Here is a 23,043-nt window from a genome sequence, read left to right on the forward strand (position 1 = left end):
ACACACAAACACACAAACTCCATCTCAATCACTTCCATATCTATTATTTCTGTCAGTTCTTTCTTAAAAGCCATTTCTATAAAGATTATTCATTGCCTTGCTGTTGTTTTAAATCATCTCAAAAGGGACTTTAATAACGCCTCAGTAAAGCATTTCCAAGTTCAAATAGAGCTATAAAAATAAAGTTACTTTGCTTTAGTGTACACTCTATATCTGTGAGGTCTCCTTCATTGCATAATAATACAACTATTCTAACCTTTACCAGCACAACTTAACTAAGTATCTTGAACATCAAGCACACCTGGCCCAAAAACCACATTTTAAATCCAAATATAGGCTATACATATTTATGCCACATGGGAACTCTGCTTCTGCTTTTTAATTGGACTTTTTGCATTTTTTTTTAACTCTCCAACCAAGCTAACGTTAAAGATAAGTTCACAGGTGATGTGTGTAAATACATTTCCAATGAACATGCATAAATATGATTAAAAGGTTTTTACCACTCAGGAACACTAAGATCTTAGCTAAATCATCAAATCTCTCAGCAGACATTAGCTAACTGCAGCTCAGCCGGCGGCTTCCTCGTGACACACCTGTGATTAATCTGCATATCAATTAATAATAAATTAATTACCTTAAAGCAGGCATCAGTCCCGGACTTTCTCCAAAAATAAAGACGAGATTCCGGAGCAGCATGTCGCAGCTTGAGCTGATTCTATCAAAACTACGGACACTGAGCTGAGCCAGTCTCAAAACTCAGACGGTCATGTGTCACTTTTACCTGGAAAGGTGGTTTCCTGTGTGCATTTCAAATTAAAAGACTTCCGCTGGTGCCCTGGTTCAAACAGAGGAAATGAAATAACTCAATAGTCTTGCGTTTCTGTACTGTTACTAATGCCAGTACAATCGTGAAAGTTGTATTTATTTATTTATTTATTTATTTATTTATTTATTCATACAGTTCCACCCAAATGTCTTAATTCTATCAACATTCAACAAATTTGAACTAAAATCAACCCGGAAGTTAATTTTCCATCCACTACATGTTGCTCAGTATTACTGTATGTATCCACTGGTTTTATCAGCTTGTTTTATTCTTCAGAACACCACAGGCTGACTGAATTAAACTGCATTATTAAACCTGGGTGGCTGGTTGACATCATCCAAAACACAAAGAGGAGAATAAATAAAGAGGTTTGAAAATGTAACATGTAGTTTTGATCGAGGACTAACACTTGGAGGTGGCCATGATTGTTTAGAAGAGTGTTTTTGGATGGTCATTCCGGGGGACAGAAAATCAGCTCATAAACAGTTGTTAAGTTTTCATGCCTTTAAAGTTGACTTTATTTTCCTTAAAATAATTACACATTCGTTCAGACCACAATGTCCTGCAATAAAGGACCTCGAGCAGCAGCAAATAGTCTTTTCTCTATTGACTTCTTATTAAAAATGCATGAAGACATCCCAGGAGAAGATTTTCTGTACAACAGCAGGGAGATAAAAGTGAAATGTTAGAAAACACAGGACTTGTGACATCCATGAGACGCTCCGAAGCACAGATACAATCTAATGTAATGCCCTTGAAAGTATGTCATAGTGTTACGATAGCAGAGTAATTTTCCACACTTTCTGCATCACATCCTCGCAGCATCAAACATTCTATCTCTTTTATGGCCTCCATTGTCCTGTAGATAAAATCAGTTGGCCGCAGTATTCCTTACTGGCAAACTGTAAACGTCGACTCCCCGAGAAGAACGGCGAAGGAAGACGACCATAACGGTTTTAAACACGTGTAATCTGTATTCGCAATGACCTCTGTGTGTGACAGGCTGTGATAACAAACTTTAGAGCGGGAACATGGTTTAGCACAGATAGAATTGAGAAGAAATAAAAAGAGGAAATGGAAAGTCAGAGTCTGCTGACCCCAGCTGTGTTTCCAGTCGAGGCTGGCTGCTCGTTCATCTGAAGGTTAATGGAAGCCGGAGATGTTCGATTCAAAGTACGGCGACGGGGGGGGGGGGGGGGGGGGGGGGGGGGGACGAGAAGCAAAAGGTAAATTTTTCAGAATGTGCCAGGTGTACCTCGGTGAAATGACTGCACTGACAGCGCTTTTCCTCCGTGAGGAGTTCTGAAGAGAAGATCTGCTATGAGAACAATTCTCAGGACAACTTGACGCACTACGTTCCTGCTGCTGCCGCGGAAAAACCTGAAAACTTTCAGGCACCCTTCATGTAAAAAAAAAAAAAAAAAAAAAAAAAAAATGACAACAACAAAACTAAAATGTTTGTGCTTTTTTCCCATCTTCTGCATGGACGGCTGCATGAGCACAAGCAGCACACTTTATATTTCACATGTGATTCTGATGCCATGCTGGGATTCAGCCCCAGATGCCGATAACCGCCGCACTTCAAACCCATGTGAAGATAAATCAGCCCACTGGTGCACATGGATGACCTGCACTCATCTGGCTCTGAGCCGTCCGTAACACACCAAAAGTACAGTGAAAACATGTTATATAATTATAAGTCTGTGAGGCTTTTAAAGTGAGTTATCGCTTAACCTCAAAGAAACAATTGCTAACATGGAGGTTTTCCTTCTCCTGAGATCCAGGGAAATAATCGGATGTGTGTGTATCTGCCTGTGGAAGTCAGATTACACTCTCAGGTTTATTGTCTGAGTTATGCAGCAATAAGTCACAAACACTGCGGAGAAGCTCCTGTGAGAACATTGTATTCTCTCCATCTTGCTGTAGGCTTGATCGCACAAAGAAGGAAGAAACCCCATTGATATGCACATTATTTCTGTTTTTCTAGACGCGTCATATTAAAATGAATTTAAACCTGGAGGTGTTATAACACCGACTATTCTGAAAGATGCATTACAGCACCAAGTCAATTAGATATAAATAAGTAACCAAAGCATAAAATCACTTGTCAGCAATGGCTTAAAGTCATAATTATCTTCTCAGAAATCATACAATCCTTAAACTCCTTTTAACTTCAGAAAACTTTAATATCCTCTGACATAACGGAAAGTGAGCCCCGCGCAGCGGTGTGTACTCACACTAAACGGTACCCCGAATATAGAAGCCATCATTATTGTCTCTGACAGTCATAATCTGGTGCAGAGAAATGACTCACGGTTATTGTTTCTCCTGCAATGACATATTGTCAGTTCTTCCAATCAATGCACAGATCTTGTAAAGGCCCACAAGAGTAATAATGTAATTTAAATGGGGGGAGAAAAATAAATAAATCTCTGACCCATCACATGAAAAATGTTCCTTTGCCAAGTGCACACACCGCCTATCCTGACAAACCTCCTGCAACGTGACTCCTTCTACATGATTAGCAACACCAGCAGCATGAAGCTAATCTCTGACTGCAGGAAAGCCCACCGGGTAAGGAGGTATGAGGAATCTGTGAGTGTGCTGGAACCAAACCACCAGTGGAGAAAGGAGAGGAATTAATCACTTCAAAGAAGACCAAAATATGTTCTACACCTGCAATGGTCATGTATTAAAACTTCAAATCACGTCCACGTCTCCTCAGCGGGGATTTACCGGAGGTTTATTGAGGTATTAAAGGGGATTTTCAAGGGTAAAGTGATAGGTAAAGAAAGAGAACATCTTAAAACTTTATTAGGTGACCTAAAAACAGTTGAGTGTTGAAGACGTCTCCGTCAGTTTCACATCTCAAACGGACAAAACGCCAAGGATTTACTGTTTTTCTTGAAATATGTGATCTTCTTTCTTGGTTGTTCGGTGTTTTCTATGCTTTAAATTTACTGTGAAAAAAATAGAAAATCGGAATAAATATTTACGTGAGAAGTTAACTGTGGATTATCCTGCACTTAGAGAAACATGGCGTGAACTAAAGGTAAATATGAGGTAGGAATAAGCAGCAAAACACATTTTAGCATCATGAAAGAGGGCCAACTCAAACAAACTCCAGTTTACTTCTTCACCTCCTGCTGTTCCTCTCTGACAGGAAATTGAAGAGCTTATCACTCTTCCTTCACTTCAAAGCCAGCAGACGCTGACATGAACTGGATTTTCAGCCGGAATATAACACGAGGGTTTCTGTTCCATTTCTTGAATCCATTGATTTCTGTGTTTGCGGTATTGTGTGAGTCGTGCAATACGAACACACGGCACATTTGACGAGGGGGGCCAAGGCCGCACACAATAACACGCAAACCGATCCAGCCGGACGCTCTGCCATGTCTCACTGCAGCTTTTGTCCACAGAGTCTTGTTGCGTTGATATTGCAGATGTTGCACCGCGGCTCACGCTCACAATGGCAGCAAGGCATGAGAAAAACAGACGAGGATTTTATTTGGAATATTAATAATTAATGCTGTTTATTGTGTTTTACTTGCTGTGGAGGCGGTCTCCTCGGCCCACATGAGTCTGTACTCTGACACTCCCACAAAGCTCCGCTTTAAGTGAGTCTCTTTAGGGTATTATTTCAACTTCCAACAACATCATCCAGATCAACAAATTCAAAAATGCACAGCTTAGGGAGGCAAATCCCGTTAAAATTAATGTGTTGGATATTAATCGCGTTACATGCCGGTTTATTTTCAGACCGACGAGCGCTGGTGTCTCTGGAATTTGAGCCAATAAACAATGTGGGACGTGAGAAAACAGGAAGCTTTGGTTCAAAAGACTTACGGTGAAAGGAGGGGAAAGGTTAAGAGACGGAGATCTCGAGCCGTATGGTGACACTGATTCACACTTCCACAATTAAAACACCTGCTGGAGTGAACAGCAGTAATTATCCGTTATCTCTCGAAGCATCTGCTAGTAGGAAGGATATAAGAAGGAAGAGTTTTTTTCTTCACAAAGTTGAAGTGCGTGAAGAAGGAAAAAAAACAGAACAAGCATAAAGATTTGAGTAAGTTTGACTGATATTGAAGAACAACTGAGTCCGAGCAGCTCCAAAACAGCAGCTCCTGTCGGCTGTTCTCCGTCTGCAGTGGTCAGAACACAGTTAGTCGAAGTGGTCCAGTGAACATTCAGTCCAACAACCGGGATCCAATCCAACAGGTCTCTGCAGAAGGTAGCGTTGATAGAAGGATGTTGGAATAAACGGTGGTTTCATATGAAGCCAGTTATCAGAGTCAGCGTGCTCATGCTGACACCTCCATCAATCAATCTTTAGTTACAGAACGATTTTCATACAGTAAAACGCAGCACAAAGTGCTTTAAACATTAAAAACAGAGGGACTATATGGTCCTGTCCACCTACCTCTAATCACCCCCTCCTGCTCCCTCAATGTGACAAAGAAATACAAAATAGAAAGACACGGCTGAGCACGAACCGTAGCAGAAAAACCTTTTTTAAATGTAAGCCAAAGAATCGGACCACACAGCTCACTGTCACCGCTGGACGGCAACATCTGGATCTCCCACCTCCCCAGCAGGACGGTAGAAGAAGATACCTGGAGGTTGTGGACTGTGTAAGAAAATCAAGTGATACCATGAAGGACAAAACTCTCCAGAAGGACTTAAAGGATCTGCTGATAAGATCTTAATCTTAATTCCACAGCACATCTTCCAGTAAAGTTAATGTCTCCATGGATATTAGGCACACAGTCTTAACGTTCTGGAGGACTATTATAAACTCCATCCGCCCCCTAATAATTTAAAACTACCAAGTGGGACACTCTTTTTTTTTTTTTTGCAGGGGTTATTGTGTTCAGAGCCGTCTTTGATCCTCAAGAGGAACAAATCTTTTAATTTAACGTAGACTGCATTTCGCAGCACAATTATACCCAATGGGTAAATGTGAGACATGCTCTACCTTGAGCGGAGTAACCTTGAAAAAGTCAGCGACGCGAGACGCAAAGTTTCGCTGAATACTTTTTTTTAACAATTTAAAAGGCAGGAGACTAAATTGTCATGCTTTCCCCCTACAAACAGGAGCTTTGGCAGCTGAGGGATTTCTGACAACACATCACAACACCGAGGAGAGCGCAAATCACACCACCGGTGGGGAGTAAGAGAATTGTAGCAGGATTACGCACCTGGCACTGCCACGTGAAAGTGATTCATGAGAAGAGGAGGGGGAAAAAAAAAATCTGTCAAGTGTTTATTCTGCTAGGGCAACACCAGAAGGTTGTTAATATTCAAGTCTTTGGGCATGTGCAACACTCATGGAATGGATTTTCTCTCTGCAATTCAAGCAGGCCTTTGCATATAGCTGAGGGACGACTGATCCAATGATGGGTGACAGCCAAAGATAACAAAAAAAATCCCCCCATAATTACTGCTCAGATGTTGCGAGCCAGCACTACTGTGGATTAGTCCTCCAACAGCTGTGTAACAGTATGTAAGGTTGCTGCTAAAAATAGAATAAAACACCCATCTCTTATTCACACAATTTGCAGCAAGCTTACTTTCTTGCCCCTTCCCACCCTCCCACCCCTCACGCTCCTCTCCTCTCCTCTCCTTCCATCTCCCCTTCCCTTCCCTCTGCCGCTCATCCCGAATCACAGACATGCAGCACGAGCTTCAAAGAGCATAGATAACTTGGGGAAAGGCAAGACTGTAATTCATCACTGCACACGCAACAATATTGTCGTTTTTTTTCTCGCATCTGTTGAGTGGCGTCGAGGTCTCAGGCACCCAGTTCCCTCACCTGTACAGGCATCGGGTGGGAGACACTACAAAGCACCGCGGTTCCACTAAAACTTGTCTGTGAGTTCAGCTGAGATTGAGAGAAAAGCAACAAAGAGCATAATATCCCCCTGGGCGTATGTAAAATAAATGTGGAACAAAGACTGAATATTCACTGCGTCGACGTTTCGGCCCGTGATGGAACGAAATCAAACTGCACAAAGGAAGTCTCGACGCGCCTTCCAAACATTTAATAAGTCACGTCTTCCCCGTTGATTTGTGCCGCTGCCTGCTGTGCTCTTCGTCATGCCTGGATAAGCACCCGAGAAGTGAGCAATCATTTCAATCATTCAAATCAGGAGAACCTAACCAATCTAGGACATCTTGATTACAACTGGAGACTCCAAGGAGAAAAAAACATACAGGAGCCATCAAACAAATTATGAAAAGAAAGGGGAGCCGTTCTACGAAAGGGAAATCTTGCTTCATCAATGGCGAAGAAGGACGGTAGATGGCTTCTGCAGATTAATAGATGAGGATATGAAATCAGAGAGGGTATAGCTCAACATGAACAAGCTTCAGTAGAAAAGCTTAGAGGGGAAGAAAAAAAAATTCTACTGCAGTGGATAAAGTCACCAAGAAAACCCAATCACCTAAGTTTGAAGTTGGACCTGTGAGAAATCCGGACTCACTACGTTTGACATGGGGCCAGTCACGGCCAAAGGGCTTCTCTCTGCTGTGGAAATGATTTGACACATTGCAACAGAGCACTTGCAGCAGGGTTTTTCTTATGTTCTGAGGTTTGATCCTGAAAAAGAAGCATCAAAGTCAGACACACAGTTCACTCCTGACGCAAGACACATACCCAAAAAAATAAAAAATAAAAAAAATAATAAAATAAACTTGACTTCATTCACAGAGAGGATGAATGAATCTGACACTATCTGGCACTGAAAATGCTCAAAATGTCTTCAAACAACCAGAATAAAAACAGACTTGGGATTATGTGAGTTATTTTAATTAGTATGTTACTTCAAACTCACTCAGTAGATTTGTGTGTGAAGGTTTTCATGAACATTCTTGTGTCTGCAAAGAACACTAAACGTTATTGCTATATTACAGTATATTTTTCAACTGTTTGTGTGACTCTGCATAATTAATCTAAACTATAATGTGTCCCCACTGTATATTTCTCCCTTTTTCATTACTTGTGTGATGTTCATCAAGACAAAAATCAAACCCTTGTATTTTTAGAAAGTGAGCTTCGATCCTTCAGACCCATCTGAACACACAAGACCCAACACACACGCTTTCACACCTGACATCTCGCTTCTGCATGAAAGGAGCATCACAGCCTATCAGCATTAACATGTTGTCAAACAGCATTAGACTGTCGTTGATTTAACATATTCATATTTGTCACATTGATGTACATTGCATAAAAATTGCCTCATGGGAGCATTATGTATATAAATTAACAGTGATTTCTCAGGGAGAGTATATACATTTAACATTTACATAGGATCAATGACAAAAATATTTGGAGAAACAAAAAAATGCATAATTCATCAATCAGACTTGACTTTTGACTTCCAAAAGTGAAGTGCATTTCAATTTGTGAAACCTCTTTAATTCTGCATAACAGTGTGTCAGGAGTCTCTGTCTACCCCAAAGCTGACAAACTGTGGATGCAATCACATGCAATCACTGAAATTCACACTCACTGGCTTGCATGAGCTGACCCTGGCGCCCGAACACCTGGGAGAAGGGGCTCCGGTTGCAGGTGAGCATCTCCTCCATGGCTGCGCTCCTCCGGGAGGGGAAAGCTCCTTCGTCTCGAGAAAACAGAGAGAGGGTGCACCGAGAGAGGGTCGTGCTTGGAGTGATCTCTTCCTCTCACTCTCTCAGGCTGACTGCTGATTTTGGCTGCGGTGCCACTTCACTTCACGACCCTGCCGGGGCTCCGCTCCTCCGCTCCTCCGCCGCCTCCTCCCCCCCGCTGGCTGCAGGTCGGTCCGGCGTCTCGCCGCCTCGGATGCCGTCGGAGTTGCTGCTGCTCCTCAGCTGATGGGAGATCTGCGCCGGGTTGCTCGCAGCCCGCTCATTAGTTCTCCAGTGTGTCGCTGCTTCAGAGAGAGAGAGAGAGAGCAGAGCAAACAGCATGAACAAAGAGAGAGAGAGAGAGAGGGAGGGAGAGAGAGAGGGAGGGAGAGAGAGGCTGCTGCAGAGAGAAGACAGACTGTCTCCCCTGACAAAAGTGAGAACAGAGATGACTGTGTGTGCATGTGTGTGTGTGTGTGTGTGTGTGTGTGTGTGTGCATATCCACTTCTAACGTTATACCGCAGCTGCTGCCACTTGTGGTCTCTGGCTGCGGTTTGACACTTTCTTCAGTCCCTTTCATCCCAGAGTTGACATGCACGAGGGTGGAAATGGACAAGAGGCTGCTGCTCTGTAGAAGAGGACCCACAAACAAAAAGTGTTGTGATCTCTGATCTTCAGCAATGCTTCTTTTCTTTCTTTTTTTTTTTTTCAACAGCGTGTGCTTCAAAAACCCCACCATCCCTCGCAGAAGTTCTTTCTTTCCCCTTCTTTCACCCCCCCCCCCCCCTTACTTGAGGATTATCCTCCAAATATAGACAGAAAAGACTGCCTCTCTCTCTGTGTCTCTCTGTCTCTCACTCACGCTCAGCAGTCAGGTGTATGCAGGTTTTTCTTGTGCAGAGGCGCTTTCCTTGTGCAGGCAGAAATAACAGGACCATCACAAGCGACCCCGACTCGCTCAGATCAAAACAGGGATTCTGAACAGAAAAACTCAACCACGGACACAGAAATTCCGTTTCAAACTAAAGGGGCCAGCGGATCATTAAAAATGAATCGGCATCCTTTATTAATGTCCTCGTTACCATGTCTATTCTGCTACCGCATGAACAGCATGCTGAGGGGGAAAATGAAAATAAAAAGCACTTCATCACTATTCTGTTGGTTTGATTGCTTCAAACCGGGGCCACTCCTTGGTTTTTGGTTACCATCATAATGCCAGAGACACATCCGTCTTCCCTTTGATCTCTAGTCTTATATAAAATGTCGGAGGCCGCAAATTAGTGGAAGTCTGCAAGTTCATAGTGTTCAAACATTTGAACTTCACTTCATCTAACTTTAACAAAAGTGCTTTCCACTGTCAAAAACAAACAAAAAAAAATATCTAAACTAAGACAGATAAAAGATGCTTTCATTAAAGGCGACGATGCTGCAAAGATCACATCCAGCCACCTCATAAAAAAACAGCCCCGAAACATTAATCCGAACAAGCTTCGCCAGGGGTGGTGTGACAGGAGCCTCTCATCTGTCTCCGTCGCTGCACCGTGATCCCGACAGGTCCTGTCATCATCTCCAGCTCTGTTCACCTGCACATGAAAACTTAATCTGCACCCACTGATGAAACACTCCACCCTTCACACTCCAGCTATCGTTTTGGCTCCTCACGAATCAAATACATCTCTACTGAGGGTACGGATTCGGTCCGGTCTTCATATTGTTTATTTAATCTCTCAATAAGGATGATGAAATTAACGAACAGGGGGATCAAACACTCATCTCCAGATTTGTGGGATGGGTTGAGGGTTTTTCTTTTCTCTTTTCCTCTTTTTTGGTGTTGTTGTTTTCGATTATCTCTGATCGCGTGTCCTCACTTCTCATCATGACTTCCTATGAGGATTCATCATGGCCCTGGGCTAAGATACCAAACTGTGTTGAGCATACAAATGCAGCCTCGCAGTTTGAAGTTATTGCTGAGCTCGTGAGCTCTGGGAGACCCTGTAGCTCAGGGCTGTGGTTTGTCGCTGCACTGGCACAACTCCTCAGTAAAAAAAAAAGAAGGAAAAGAAAATCAGCAGCCAGGTGCTGCTGGTAAAAAAATTTAAAAAAAAAAAACACCTGAAGGCTAATCTGTGATTCCCAGGGACTGAAAACTGGACTTGTTTGAGATTCTTAATTACAAAAAGGACATCAAGTGCTTTGAATTGCTTTTAACAGAAAATCTGACAGCTTTTGGCTGATATAAAACAAGTGCTCTCAACATTATGTGTCCAATTTGAGTCAAAACCAATTTGCTGCAGCTTTGAACACGACAGACGGGAATCCAGACCGGCTTTCATTTGTCACAAAAGTGCTAAAAGCTTATCTAAAAGTGACAATATATGTGTTGACAGCAAGAGAACAAACCCATAAGCCTGAACAGAGGCTGAGGTTGTGTGAATCTGCATTGCATTTCAGCCACGGCGCGAGGGGATGAGGGCAATTACAGCAATATGTCAGTGTGACAAACTGATGCATGGCACTGCTGCTGTTCCCAACACTCACTTGTGAAACTGAATAGAAAAGAAATAAAAAAGACGTTCCCCTGGAATCCTCCATAATTTGCCCCAAGCAACAAAAGGCCTTCGCACAATTCCAATTAAACTCACGTCCACTGCTGCGCGTGTTGATGAACGGTTAAAATTAGGCAATGATTACTTTTTGTGGGGTAATAATTTGATAGTAAGTGCTGTGCTCACAGAGGCGAGCACTTAGACCTGGCTTCTGCAGGCAGGAAAATCCATTTCTCTTGATGTGGATTCAATTATGAATTTAAGTCAGAAGGGCGACCGTCTGATTGAACTGAAATGCACAATCTGGAATGATCTCTGTGCTCCACGCCGCCGTTTGTACCTCCATGGGGAGACGCTTTTACGACCTGCTTCCCTGTCTGCGACGCGCGACGCCTGCAGATTCGCCAGTCTGATGCAGTCACTAAAGTCGAGGCGTGACATTTCTAATCCATGAAATATACCACTCTCACCCTGGGAAGAAAAGGCCTCATGTCACATTTCATGAGCAGGGAATGGCAGAACTGTGGCTCTGAGCATGTCACAAACAGCGAGTGTGAAAATATTCTGTATTTCCACAGACAGTAAAGTCACACCAGTGTTTCTGCTGGCAGCAAGTAACACATCTGGTCAGTTAAAGTCAGAGAAGGATGACCATTTACCTGCAAATCTCCCAGAGTCATCAGGGGATCCTGGACCATCAAGCATCAGGAAATGCAAAGAAGTCACCTGAAAGACAATACATTATTTGAAAAAGTTAGATAAAACAACCAACTCTATCTCACCTACAGGCTTCTTGCTGCTGGAAGTTCAGCCAAATTGGAACGGGAAACATTTGTTATGATTTCAGTAGTTTGCTGAGAAATGGAGTTTGGTTCCTCAGTTCATTAAAGCTATTCTGAAAGTAAAAAAAACATAAGATTTACCTGATTTACGCTTCCCTCCTCTTCTCTAGATCACATTTTCAAACAGCAGATTCCAAAAAGCAGGATAATGATAACATAAAGGAAAAAAGGAAGGCTCAACAACTTGACGAAGATGTGCTCAAGTCCAATAAAAAGAGCAGAATGCAATTCTAACAAAAGGAAATCAAAACATGTCAATCTTATTCTGTATCACATCTTTGCTGAATGCTGCTGTTCATAGGATCGATGTGTCGACACTCTTCATTGATGCACAGCGTCTTTTACTATCTGCTGTTTGCCTCAGAATGCAGTTTCCATTTCACTCACTTCAGAGTGCATCTCAGTACTTTAGCGAACTTCTTTAGATGCTTGAGGGTAAAACCAACAGGACCGCTGGTATAACACTGTATACGTCAACTTCTGAACTTGTAGAATACACATTGCAATACCTCTAAAACGAGGAGACACAGCTGAATATATAGGTTCATACCACATTTCATGCTTGAAAGCTGTTTTTTTTTATGTTTCTCTTCTCGACTGTGATTTAAAATCACCAATAGCTAACGTGAAATGAACCTGTTAGGCAGCACCATATTGAACTGACACTTCAAAAGCGCGGCTCGGTTTCGCCTCAAGCACTTTTAACTGTTATTTATTTTTTTCAAAAAGGAGTTCAAAAATTTATTAATTTATCATGTCAAAGCACAGAAACTCAGATTCTTCCAAAACTCATAGTTTTTTAACTGTGTGCAATGCAAGCTGAAAGACAGCACTGACACAAATAGATGCAAGATATACAAATAATTCTCCACGAGATGCAACATGGCTGCAAAAACACGCAGAAGCAACACAAAAGGAACGTTACAACTGAAATAAATGTGAAGCTGCTGCAAAGGTACAATGAATCAACACAAAGTTTGAGAGAAAGACTGACAGAAGATGATGTAAAATCAATGCAAACTGAAAAAAAAAATGTCACAAAGAGATGTGAAGCAGCCACAAAGGCTGAGAACACAGCAGTGTCATCTGCACTCGCTTTATGTCGGAGTGTCTTCTGAGATCAGCGGGGGGCCTTTTTACAAGTCTGAGCCCGGGAGTCTGCTGTCTCGTAATCCGTCCTTGATTACAACCAGTGCAGACAGCCGGTTTGGTTCATTGGAGCCTTTTTTATTTTCACTCCCGGGCCTCGTGCAGAATAGTTTCCATGAGCATCAGAGCAGCTCAGTGGTCACATCGCTCCCCTCGGAGATTGAAAAATCCTTGAGTTCGGTGTGTTTGTCAGAGGAGTTATGAAAGTGTGGCAGGATGAGTTCCACCCTCGTGGAGCTTCGACCGCTACACCTCGTTTTACACAAGATGGAGAATTTACTCCGAAATATTTCAATATTTGTATTTTAGTAGATTTGCTTCCCACACTGTTTTTGTCAAAAATAAACTGAAGGGGAAGCACAAACTGGGAAAAGCCATCTGCCTTATCCCCAGATAAACTTATCTGAGGGTCTATTTTTAATACCAAACTCTTTGTTCCCACTTCCTCGCTCAGCTAATTTCCCTGATTAGCTTCTTCCCCCTCTACAGTGAACTTGTGCAGATTAGTTCTGCGCGAGCAACGCAGGATGGATGCTCCTGCTGCCTCTCTCTTTTTTTTTTTTCTTTTTGCCCTGAGTCACATGTACACTTCCTCCTGCTAAAATTTATCCACACATATTCTGTAGAACATTTTTGCCATGCCTCGTTGTTCCCACTCATGACTTGACTCATCACATTTTATGCAAATGTCTCAACTCAGCCCCTGGAGTACGATCACAAAATAATGTTTAATGCTACGCGGGAGGCTCAAAGTGGATGGTTTGTTGCTGAGAAGTGAATTAGAGCTGATGGTACTGAGCTGCGAAAGGTCGGGGAATGCAATCTAGAAACATGAAGGGTGAAAAGATATTTTATATAAAAAAAAAAGGCTATTAACACTATTATGGAGGACTTTTATAAAACTGCTGAGAGGCCAAAATGAAGTGCTTCAGAGGCAGATGGAAAAATGTAAAAGTACAACAAATGCCTTTAGAATTCACATTATAGGGCAGAGAGATTTGAAATGATGGTCAAATGTGGAGGGTGCGGTTGCATTTGTGATTTTAGGACTTCAGTATGTCGTTGGTTCTGTCTCTGAACCTCATCATAGTATCAAAGAGGATTCCATTAAAGAATATACATCAATGCAATGCATAATATATATAAATATTGCTGATTAAACATAAAAACTCTTACTTCTAAGTGTGTCTTTGTGCTCTGCTTGTTTGCCATTTCATGCACTCCACTTGTTGACACTGACTGAACATAAAGAATGTTTAAACAGCTACTCTACATAATTATTCATCTCTTTACCCGAAAGCAGGTCACAGGCTGGCGGCTGCAGATACGCTCGCACAGAGGTTTCCTGGCACCGAGATCCCAAATGTTTTAACGAGCGATAGCGGAGAGATTTTTTTATTTTTTAAGCAAACAGCATGAAAACACATGTCGCTGTAAATGGATGCTTCAAACAGAATGTGGGAGTGTGGAGGAGACTGGAGTCTCTGTGCAATCCACCTCTCTGAAGGTTGGAATGAGGAAAGTCTGCCACCTTGTGGCCGTTTCACCAAAGAGGAGTCACACCAGCGTTCACATTCGCCATTTATTTTAACACTCGCTTGAAAAAACTTTAGTGCAAATCATACAGAGGGGGGGTCGATCAAAGACTGATAACATGATTTTAAATTATTAATAAATATACATGACTAAATGTACACTTCAGAATGCTACACGCACTTTTCACAGTTAAATAACAGTCTCGTAAACCATCCTGTACATCCAACATGTTGCGGTCTGTCTGAGTGAGAGAGTCTTCACCAGCAAGTCTCAAAAAGGCAAATGTAAAACACAAGAACTGAAAGACTCTCTCTCTCAGGAACAGCCCATTGTCAAGTTTTAATTTCATCAAATTAACAAAACTCAATTCAAGCATTTTGTCGTATCTACCCTGTATAGCAGTGGATCTTTAAATTAGTAGCTTATAAAATTTTCTTAAACCAAACGGTAACAATGCATTACACTGTTTGAGGATCGTGACATTTTGTTTTTTGCCACAAAACATTTTCAAATATCTCTACAAGCAATCAGCAAATAAAGAAAAACTCTCACATGTGCACGTTTCCATTTTGTGATCTATACATGTTGATCTTCATTAAACAAACATTGAACTGTTGACACAGAGTACAGAGATGAAGTGCCTGTATGTTACAGATGAAATCCACTTTCACCGGACTTCTACTGAGTGAGCGGGGAAACACCACAAAACAACATTTTCTTCAGAAGAGGAGCAAATAAAGAATTTAACAGAACTGGACAACGGAAAATATATTAGACTTCTTCTTTTTTTTTTTTTTTTTTAAATAAATGCAGTGATGCCAAACACTGGAGCTGGTTCAGGCAACGCCGTTGAAATGTGAACCCACTTTTGCGAAAGAGGCAAGATAATCATTAAGTACTTTTGTTTCGGGGTTTCCGTGCAAATACAACAAACTGTAAAGTTTCCCAGAAGCAAAGAATTTATTTGTGATGGGCGGGCTGTATGGGATATGTGCAAGTTTTATCTCCATGATTCTGGTGTCCTCAGTTTAAAAAAAAACCACGTAGTTGAGGTGAACAGATGGCTGTAATTCTCCAGTGTGTCATTTCAGTGTGTGTGTGTGTCTCTGTGTCTGCACTGTGATGCACTGGAAACCTGTCCGCAGTGTAGTGAAGATGGATGGAGGGATGCTGGTCCCAAAGATCAAGCGCGCGATTTAGCTGCAAGTCAGTCTGAGCGTTTACAAGCAAAAGTGAACAAACAATCAAAATCATTCATAAATAAATTCTTCATTTGGGAAACGCTGAGCTGCATTTTCACATTTCACCACTTTTACGCCACATTTAGCATCATGCTAAATGTGATGGCACATAAAAGTTTTATTTTTCTATATTTATTATTTCTCAAACTTTCATATCAACACAAAGTAGCAGCTGATCCGACCGGATAGTAAATCATGTGAAATTTCGAAAAAGGCCGTCGCAATAAATCTTAAAGTTACATTCACATCATGAGAAACTCCCTTCGCTCCTTTCAACTCGTGTTGCCGACATCAGTCATAGAAATGCTGAGAGGAGGCTTGAGGCAAAGGTTACATTGCACTACAGAGCAGGTTATTCTTGTTGGTAAGTCTTGTGCTAAAGAAACGATCATCCACATCAATATTTACTGATATTTACTGTGTGTTTCCTTGTACTGAAATTTGTTACTGCCTGCAAAACTGAAGTACGGTCATCAGATTCAGTGTTTAAGGCCTGACTGCATCAACAAAACTAAATTAATGTGGCTGTAATCGAAGCTCACAGACGGCATGCAGTAAGAGTTCAAAACCAAAAGGCCACAGACAACAGGTAAGAAAAAAGTGCAAATGCATGCTGAAAATGATTGCCACCTGCCATCCTGGCTAAAACAACCCAGCGAGCAGGAAATGAGAAGCGCCTTCCGCCTCGCTTCCCCCTTCTTCATTTCCAATTTGTGACACGTAGCAGTCAGATTAACTTCAAGTGCAAATCCCAGCTGCCGACTGTTTGCAAAACAAAGGAGAAAACCTACAAAACTTCGAGCCACTACGTAAGCATTCAAACACTCTGTTATGCAGCATCGCCTCAGTTGTTGGTGTGTGTGTGTGTGTGTGTGTGTGTGTGTGTGTGTGTGTGTGTGTGTGTGTGTGTGTGTTCAGTCATTTATCGTACAGGATGATGCAGCATACAAGTCCGTTGGGTTTACAGTGTGGTTCCCAGTTTCCCGCCTCTGGATCACTGATGGAGATTTATCCAACAGAAGCCTGAAACACAGATTGTGTAAAAAAAAAAAAGTTTTTGATCATTTGTCAGACATTTCATCCTTCATTCCGTCCGAGTACTGCACTCTTCATACACACCTGCTGCTCCCCGTCACGCAGTGGCGCCCTGCCCAGTGCCGCCGATAACCGCTCCGATCCCGTCCTCTCGGCCGTGGGACGGAGGAAACTCGTCTTTCTGCGGCGCACGCTGAGGTTTCACCACGGTGAACTTAATGGGCGCTCCTTTGTTGCCGTGCTGCACTCTGCTGTACTGCCGCATGGCGGGGTTGAAAGTGCGAACGATGGGAAGTTCGTTCAGAGTGGCAGCGTCCTGCTTTGGCTGTGTGCTCTCCTTTATGATAATCTTACTTCTTTTGCTGGAGAAGAGGGTTTGCACAGGGAGGACGGCGGGTCTCTTTGCAGAGCCGGACGTCTGGAGTCTCGTCTTGTGAGGGGGAGACGACTGCTGCTTCTCTTCTGCCCGGGAAACGCCTCTGTGCAGGCGCCCGTCGTTCTCCTTGGTCACAGAGATCCCGCCCTCCTTCCTTTTCTTCGCCTCCGTCGGCTTCTGGGGACAGACAGCCATGTGTTTGGTTCTGCTGCGACGCATCGAGAACTCTCTGCTGCAGTGGGGGCAGATGAATATCTCATTCTGCTCATCCAGATGTGGCGGTGACGCTTTATTCGACGGAGGGACGGTTTTGTGTCTCTGCGGCATGACCCTCTGCACCAGCTTTTTCTTCCTTTTGTTCAGCACCTTGAACTTCACCGGGGCTTCCTGGTTGGGCTTGGCTCTGTTTGACTGGCTCACTCTGTTGGAGGCGTTGATGCTGTTGGTGGAATTCGTCGTCGACAGCACTCCATTCTGAGTTTTGGCAAAGTGCCGTAAAGGGATAGGATTCTTTCTGGGTGTGTATCGCCTTTTATCACTGGCGTTGGCACAAGCCAAGATGTGCTTATGCAGCTCTGGCATGTTGTCAAAGCTTTTTCCACACTTGGTGCACCGGATAGCAGTGCTGAAGGTTTGTGGGATGTTGTGGGTGGTGAAGTTGGTAGCTGAAGCCACCGAGCCTGCAGGCGACCGGTTGTGATACGGAAAAGGAGGGGGCTTGAAGCTGGGATAATGTTGGTTAATGCCAAGGCGAACATCGGGCCCTTTGATTTTGCTCCCATCTGAGGCCATGATTTTAATTGTGGTGAAGAGTTCTTCGGCAGACACGTCGACTTCGCCCTCTTCCTTCTTCACCGTTTTCTTGGGTTCCACTTGAGCGTCGGGAACAGGAGGCTCGGACTCGACCTTAGTGGAGTTGTTGTAGTTTTGAGGTCTCAGTTTTCCCTTTTCTTCCTCGGTGTGCGTGCACTGCTGGCCGGGATGCAGCTCCTCCTGATGCTGTTTCAGATTGCACAGGTAGACAAATTCTTTTGTGCATGCGCTGCAAACGTAGGTCTTTCCGACTCCGTGAAGGTTTGATCGATGGTCCAGCAGAGCGGAGGGTTTGCCAAAGAGTAGCAAGCAGAACTCACATTTGTAGGGCCATTCATCAGCGTGGTCGCCCACATGATGGCTTAGTTCTTTCATTGAATGGAAAAGCTTATCACACACATTGCAGACGAAGTTCTTGGTGAAAGTCTGATGCTCAACATCATCTGTTGTGTTATTTGTAGATTCCTCCTCCTCCTCCTCTGCCTTCTCAGGAGGGGGAGAGGTTTTAGATGAGACTTCGGGAGCGGGAACAGAACTGTCAGCCGCTTCATCAACTTTTACGGCCGGCGGCTCTGGATCAACAACAGGTTTGGGCTCGGGGCTTGACTCAGCAACAGCGGGGCTATCGGATATCGCAGCACTGGCAGTAGACAGAGATACTGATTCTTCAACTGATGACACAAGAAGAGTGGGATCCACAGTTTGCTGGTTGGGCACTGATACAATCTGCTGCTGCTCCACATGATTTACAAGCATTTGTGGCGGAGCTGGAGGCTCAGCTGGATTTTCCTGTAAGGTAATCCCGGCGGGGACGACCCTCCCCGGGGCCTCCAGAGCTATCGTGCACTCGATCAACACCGTGTTGCTGGCAATATTGTAAGAGTTGAGCAGGGATTCATTTAAAGTTACAGCGGGCGTGAATGGCACTTCTGACACGGAGGTGGACTCAACTATGGGTGGATTGAGAGCGATTGGATCGGTGAGGAACACGTGGCCGGGCAGATTGAGAGCCGGGTTGAGGGGTTGGGAAAGACTGACGAGATTGGCAGAGTTTGTAGCGGCAAAAGTCGTAGTTAAATCGCACTCTGAAGAATTTAATGCATTCTCTGCACAAATGACCAAGGGTTCGGATGACATGTTTGGGGCCAACACCTGGATAGGCTGACTTAAAGAGCTGGAAATGGGCGGTGGAGGTGCCAAAACTGTGATTAATGAAGGTGCGGAGGGGAGCATGGCGTGTGAGGCCGGTGAAGCGAACGCTATCGTGCACGGCGACGCTGGCTGCAGGGCAACGGGGGTGAGGGAGGGGGACGATGGAGTCAGAGAACTGGGAGGCAGGGTCAGACTATAAACCAGCCCTTCTGCAAGCGACTCCACTGGAGTCACAATATCTGAACTTGTGACGATAGTAAAGTCAGTGACTAATGGAGCCTTGGGATTCATTAGGCTTAAGCTTTGCTCCCCAATTTTCACTAACGCTTGCTCCAACGCACACGTGGCGTCAGCGTTTAAATCTGAACGTGAGGCTGATTTTAATGTTTCAGGGTCATCTTGACTCTTTCTTTGCAAACTCAAATCCAGTGCAGCATCAGCTGAAGCCACGTCGTCATTTCTTTTGACTGTATTGGAAAGATCCAGAGGTTGCTGGTTGCAGGAATTACCACTGGTCGTGGGGGTCCAGCTCTCCGTCAAAACAGGCTTCACTGTCGACTCCGACACAGATACAGAGGTGTTTTCACTCACTGTTTGGGTCACAGGTGAACTATGATGAGTTTCCATCTGTCCTGTACTACCATCAAAATCTCCCGTATCTGCCATCGATGCATCTTCATTTGAGGTATTTTGCTGTGGAGATCCAGTTCTCCTTTTAAACCTTCCGGTTCCAGAGGGTAAGACAGAGAGGGAGATAGGGGAGCATGGCTTCTGGCTGTCTGTGATGAGGGCGAGTGTGGGTTTAAGGCCATCCTGTTTCTCCAGGAGCTGCTTCAGCTTTGGTGACAAGAACACTGTCCTTTCATTTTGCACAACTGTAGACTCTGTGTTCTGCGGCAGTAAGTTTTCTATCAGAGAAGAAACAAGCGACGATGAGGATGAAGACACCACCACCTCAGACTCCAGTTCAGTTTTAATTTGTGGCAAGAGAGGCGGGGTGGCTGTTCTCCTCTTGGCGAGGGGCTGGCCGGGTATTTCCTTGGCGGTGGCCGATTCGGTCGTCAGGACGTGGCTGATCTGGGCGGGGTCGAGAATCAGGGCGTCCAGTCCTACTAAGGCTGAAGACCCAGAGAGGACTTCCACCGCTTCACAGTTACTGACTGTACTCGTCGACACTATCTTCCCATCAATGTAAAAGCTGAGATTCTCTGAAATATCACTGGACACATCTAACATGTACTGTTCTGTATGTTGGACGACGTTCCCCAGGACCGCGACAGGTGCTGTGCCGTCACTGAGCTGTGTTTTTTGAGATGACACATTGACTACTTTCTGAAGATCCTCCTCACGAGACTTTGGGTTTTTGTCCACATGTGTGGGCTGCAGGTGATTCTCGTGGACCCTGCGTTCGTGGCGCCGCTTGTTGGTATGTGTTGTGAATATCTTTTCGCAGTACTTGCAGGCATGATGTCCGTCCAAGACGCCTGGCTGCTGTGGGTGAGCAGTGAGCTCTCCTGCTGACAGAACAGAATGGCCAGAGGAGGATGAAGAATCAACTTGCATTACTGAGCCTTCAGGGTCCAGAGGGTTCGCTTTTTCCTGCTGCTCCTCACTTAAAATTGAACCAAAAGAGATGATGCCCGTATTGCTATTGTGTGTTTGTGTGTCGTCATTTGCCAAAGCGTGAGTGTGCATGTGTCGTTCCAAGCCTTGTTTGCTGGTGAAACGCCGCTCACAGTGCTTGCAGAGAAAACAGTCCAAGTCTTTCTCAGTTTCCTGATCTAGTTGTGTGTGAGTGTGTGGGTTATGACTACTGTCTCTTTCCTCCTGATAAACGTCCTCTTCCTCCTCCTCTTCAACGTCCTCGCCGTCTCCAAATTCTGAGATGTACAGGTGAGGCGAGTCCTCCATCCTCTGTTATGCTGATATCCAACTGCTCAAAGGATGTCAGTCTCAATCCTATGAATAGAAGAGGAAATATTTATGTGAGGCTCACTGTTAATTACAGTTAAATACAATAAGAGGTGCTTGATATGGCAACTAGCTTTAGCTTTAGCTAGTAACAAAGTACAAATATTTCACTGCAGTATTTGTTTTGATTTATCAAAAGTATTTATTTTCACCCCCTACATTTTTATAGAAATAACACTTTTTCCATTGAAAAGCTTCACAGAAAAACCATCAGTTCAGTTACATTAACTGAGATTCCAACATTAAGATCAACTTCAATCTAAATGTTGGAATCGTACACACAAAGAAAATACTGTACAACAGACATGGATGTAACATCTATGTAGATATCTTACCATTTTAGGAGTCAGCAAGAGGTATAAGCTTCATTTGCCGGGAGACGTTTCCTTCTGTTGGAAAAACGAACAATGAAAAAAAGTATTTAAATTACTTCTGCAACATAAGTGAGAGCACCAAATGATAAACAAGTACACTGCTCCAAACAGCAGCAAAGTCGGTCCGAGGAGCCCCCACCTGGTCATTGAGGGTCACAGTTATGTATAAATTCAACATCTCCATGCCTCAACACAGCTGATCAGATTTAGTGTCTCAGACTCTTTAGTTTCTGAAGACCCATTGATTAGATTGAGGTGTTTTTGCTCAGGTAGAGATTGACTGTGGTCCTCCAGGAGATCAGACACCTCTGAAGAAGATGAATGTTCTTTTAAAATTAGCTCCTGTCTTGATGATTTATAGAAATGTGCCTCAAGGCGAGAAACAAAAGCATCAAGCACAAACCAACACTTTACATTACTTTTAATTAAATTACTTCCTTCCACCAGTGAATAAAGTGCTAAAATATTCCCCAAGATAACTTAATATCCATTTGATAATAAGCAAACTTGTGAATCTGATTAAAGCCCATCAAACCTGGTGACAGCCACACATACTGTGGTAAATAATAAAGTTGTCCACAAACAGATTCAATTTGACATTCATCTTCTGCCTGATAGGACAAAATGGCAGGCCCACAATGAACCTGATCAGGCGTGCACAAAGGACAAAATGCGCACCTAATACTAAAATAACATGACTAGCTCGAATGTGACTTCAGTTAACAAGCAAGGACTGCAATACTGTGGTTTATTTAATATGTATAAGAAATGTAAATAGAGTTAATATTTTGCTCAACCGCGCCATCGTGGTATTTAAACATTAACCGGTTGTGCAATGCTGTTACACACATTCTAAAAATGCATTTGTGATATTTGCAGAGGTAAAACAAAATAAAAATATACATATAGTTCAGTGTCATTGAAGGGCCTACAGACTGATTGATTTGAGCAGGTCTCGTCATATTCAAGTTCTATTTCCACTTATGTGCCGCAACAGGCTTATTTAAACACACCAGGCTGCAAAATAGCAAACAAACAAAAAATCCCACTTTTTTTATTGTTTACTTTTATGACAGATCGTGCCTGTTTTGGAGTGCGCTCACACGCCTCTTCCCCCGGAGTGTGACGCTCCCCCGTCCGTCCGCGCACCATTGCTAACTGGCCACACAACACGTCGTCACACGGGCTGCTAGCTCCTCCGCTGGAAGGTCAACGGAGCCGCTGCCTGTGCGCACTTTTAAACAAAAGCCGCCGCATAACGAACACGCGTCTACCCGCCGAGGAAAAGACTCCGTTCGCCAGAGGAGAAGGGAATCAGCTGTTATCGGCCATGAAAGTACTGACAGTAAACATGCTAGCCGCAGTGCTAACGCGCGAGCCCAGGCTGCGGCTGCCGCAGTGTTGACCCCACCGCGGCAAACCTCGACCCCGTTACACGCGACCGGTCCGGCGTGTGTACGTACTGGTGTCTGCTGGAGGTGAGGTTAACGCCAAACCAGTGGAGGAGAAACGCAGGAAGGGTTTCCTGTGGTGCAGCTTGCAGACAGCTGTTTGTTTCTTC

General features: G+C 43.7%; 2 protein-coding genes across 5 annotated transcripts in view; both read right to left on the minus strand.

Annotated features, from left to right (window-relative positions):
• Positions 1 to 8,460, minus strand: part of kazna (kazrin, periplakin interacting protein a) — a 180,759-nt gene extending 172,299 nt beyond the window's left edge. For all 4 annotated transcript variants that reach the window (XM_030118086.1, XM_030118087.1, XM_030118085.1 and 1 more), the window contains exon 1: positions 8,350 to 8,460. In XM_030118086.1, coding sequence (XP_029973946.1) covers positions 8,350 to 8,425 — 76 coding nt within the window. In that variant the 5' untranslated portion in view covers positions 8,426 to 8,460. The remainder of the gene's footprint in view (positions 1 to 8,349) is intronic.
• Positions 8,461 to 15,262: 6,802 nt separating this feature from the next.
• prdm2a (PR domain containing 2, with ZNF domain a) lies at positions 15,263 to 23,043 on the minus strand. The gene is made up of 4 exons (XM_030118084.1): positions 22,946 to 23,043; positions 21,444 to 21,497; positions 16,881 to 21,096; positions 15,263 to 16,784 (listed from the first exon to the last, which is right to left on the minus strand). Exon 3 carries the CDS (start codon positions 21,046 to 21,048, stop codon positions 16,894 to 16,896), a length of 4,155 nt encoding a protein of 1,384 aa, XP_029973944.1. The 5' UTR covers positions 21,049 to 21,096; positions 21,444 to 21,497; positions 22,946 to 23,043; the 3' UTR covers positions 15,263 to 16,784; positions 16,881 to 16,893.

This window comes from Salarias fasciatus, chromosome 20 (genome assembly GCF_902148845.1).
Source record: "Salarias fasciatus chromosome 20, fSalaFa1.1, whole genome shotgun sequence".
Taxonomy (NCBI): domain Eukaryota; kingdom Metazoa; phylum Chordata; class Actinopteri; order Blenniiformes; family Blenniidae; genus Salarias; species Salarias fasciatus.

Excerpts from the sequence above, each read along its gene's own strand:
- prdm2a (XM_030118084.1), bottom strand. The coding sequence starts at position 21,048 with ATGGAGGACTCGCCTCACCTGTACATCTCAGAATTTGGAGACGGCGAG.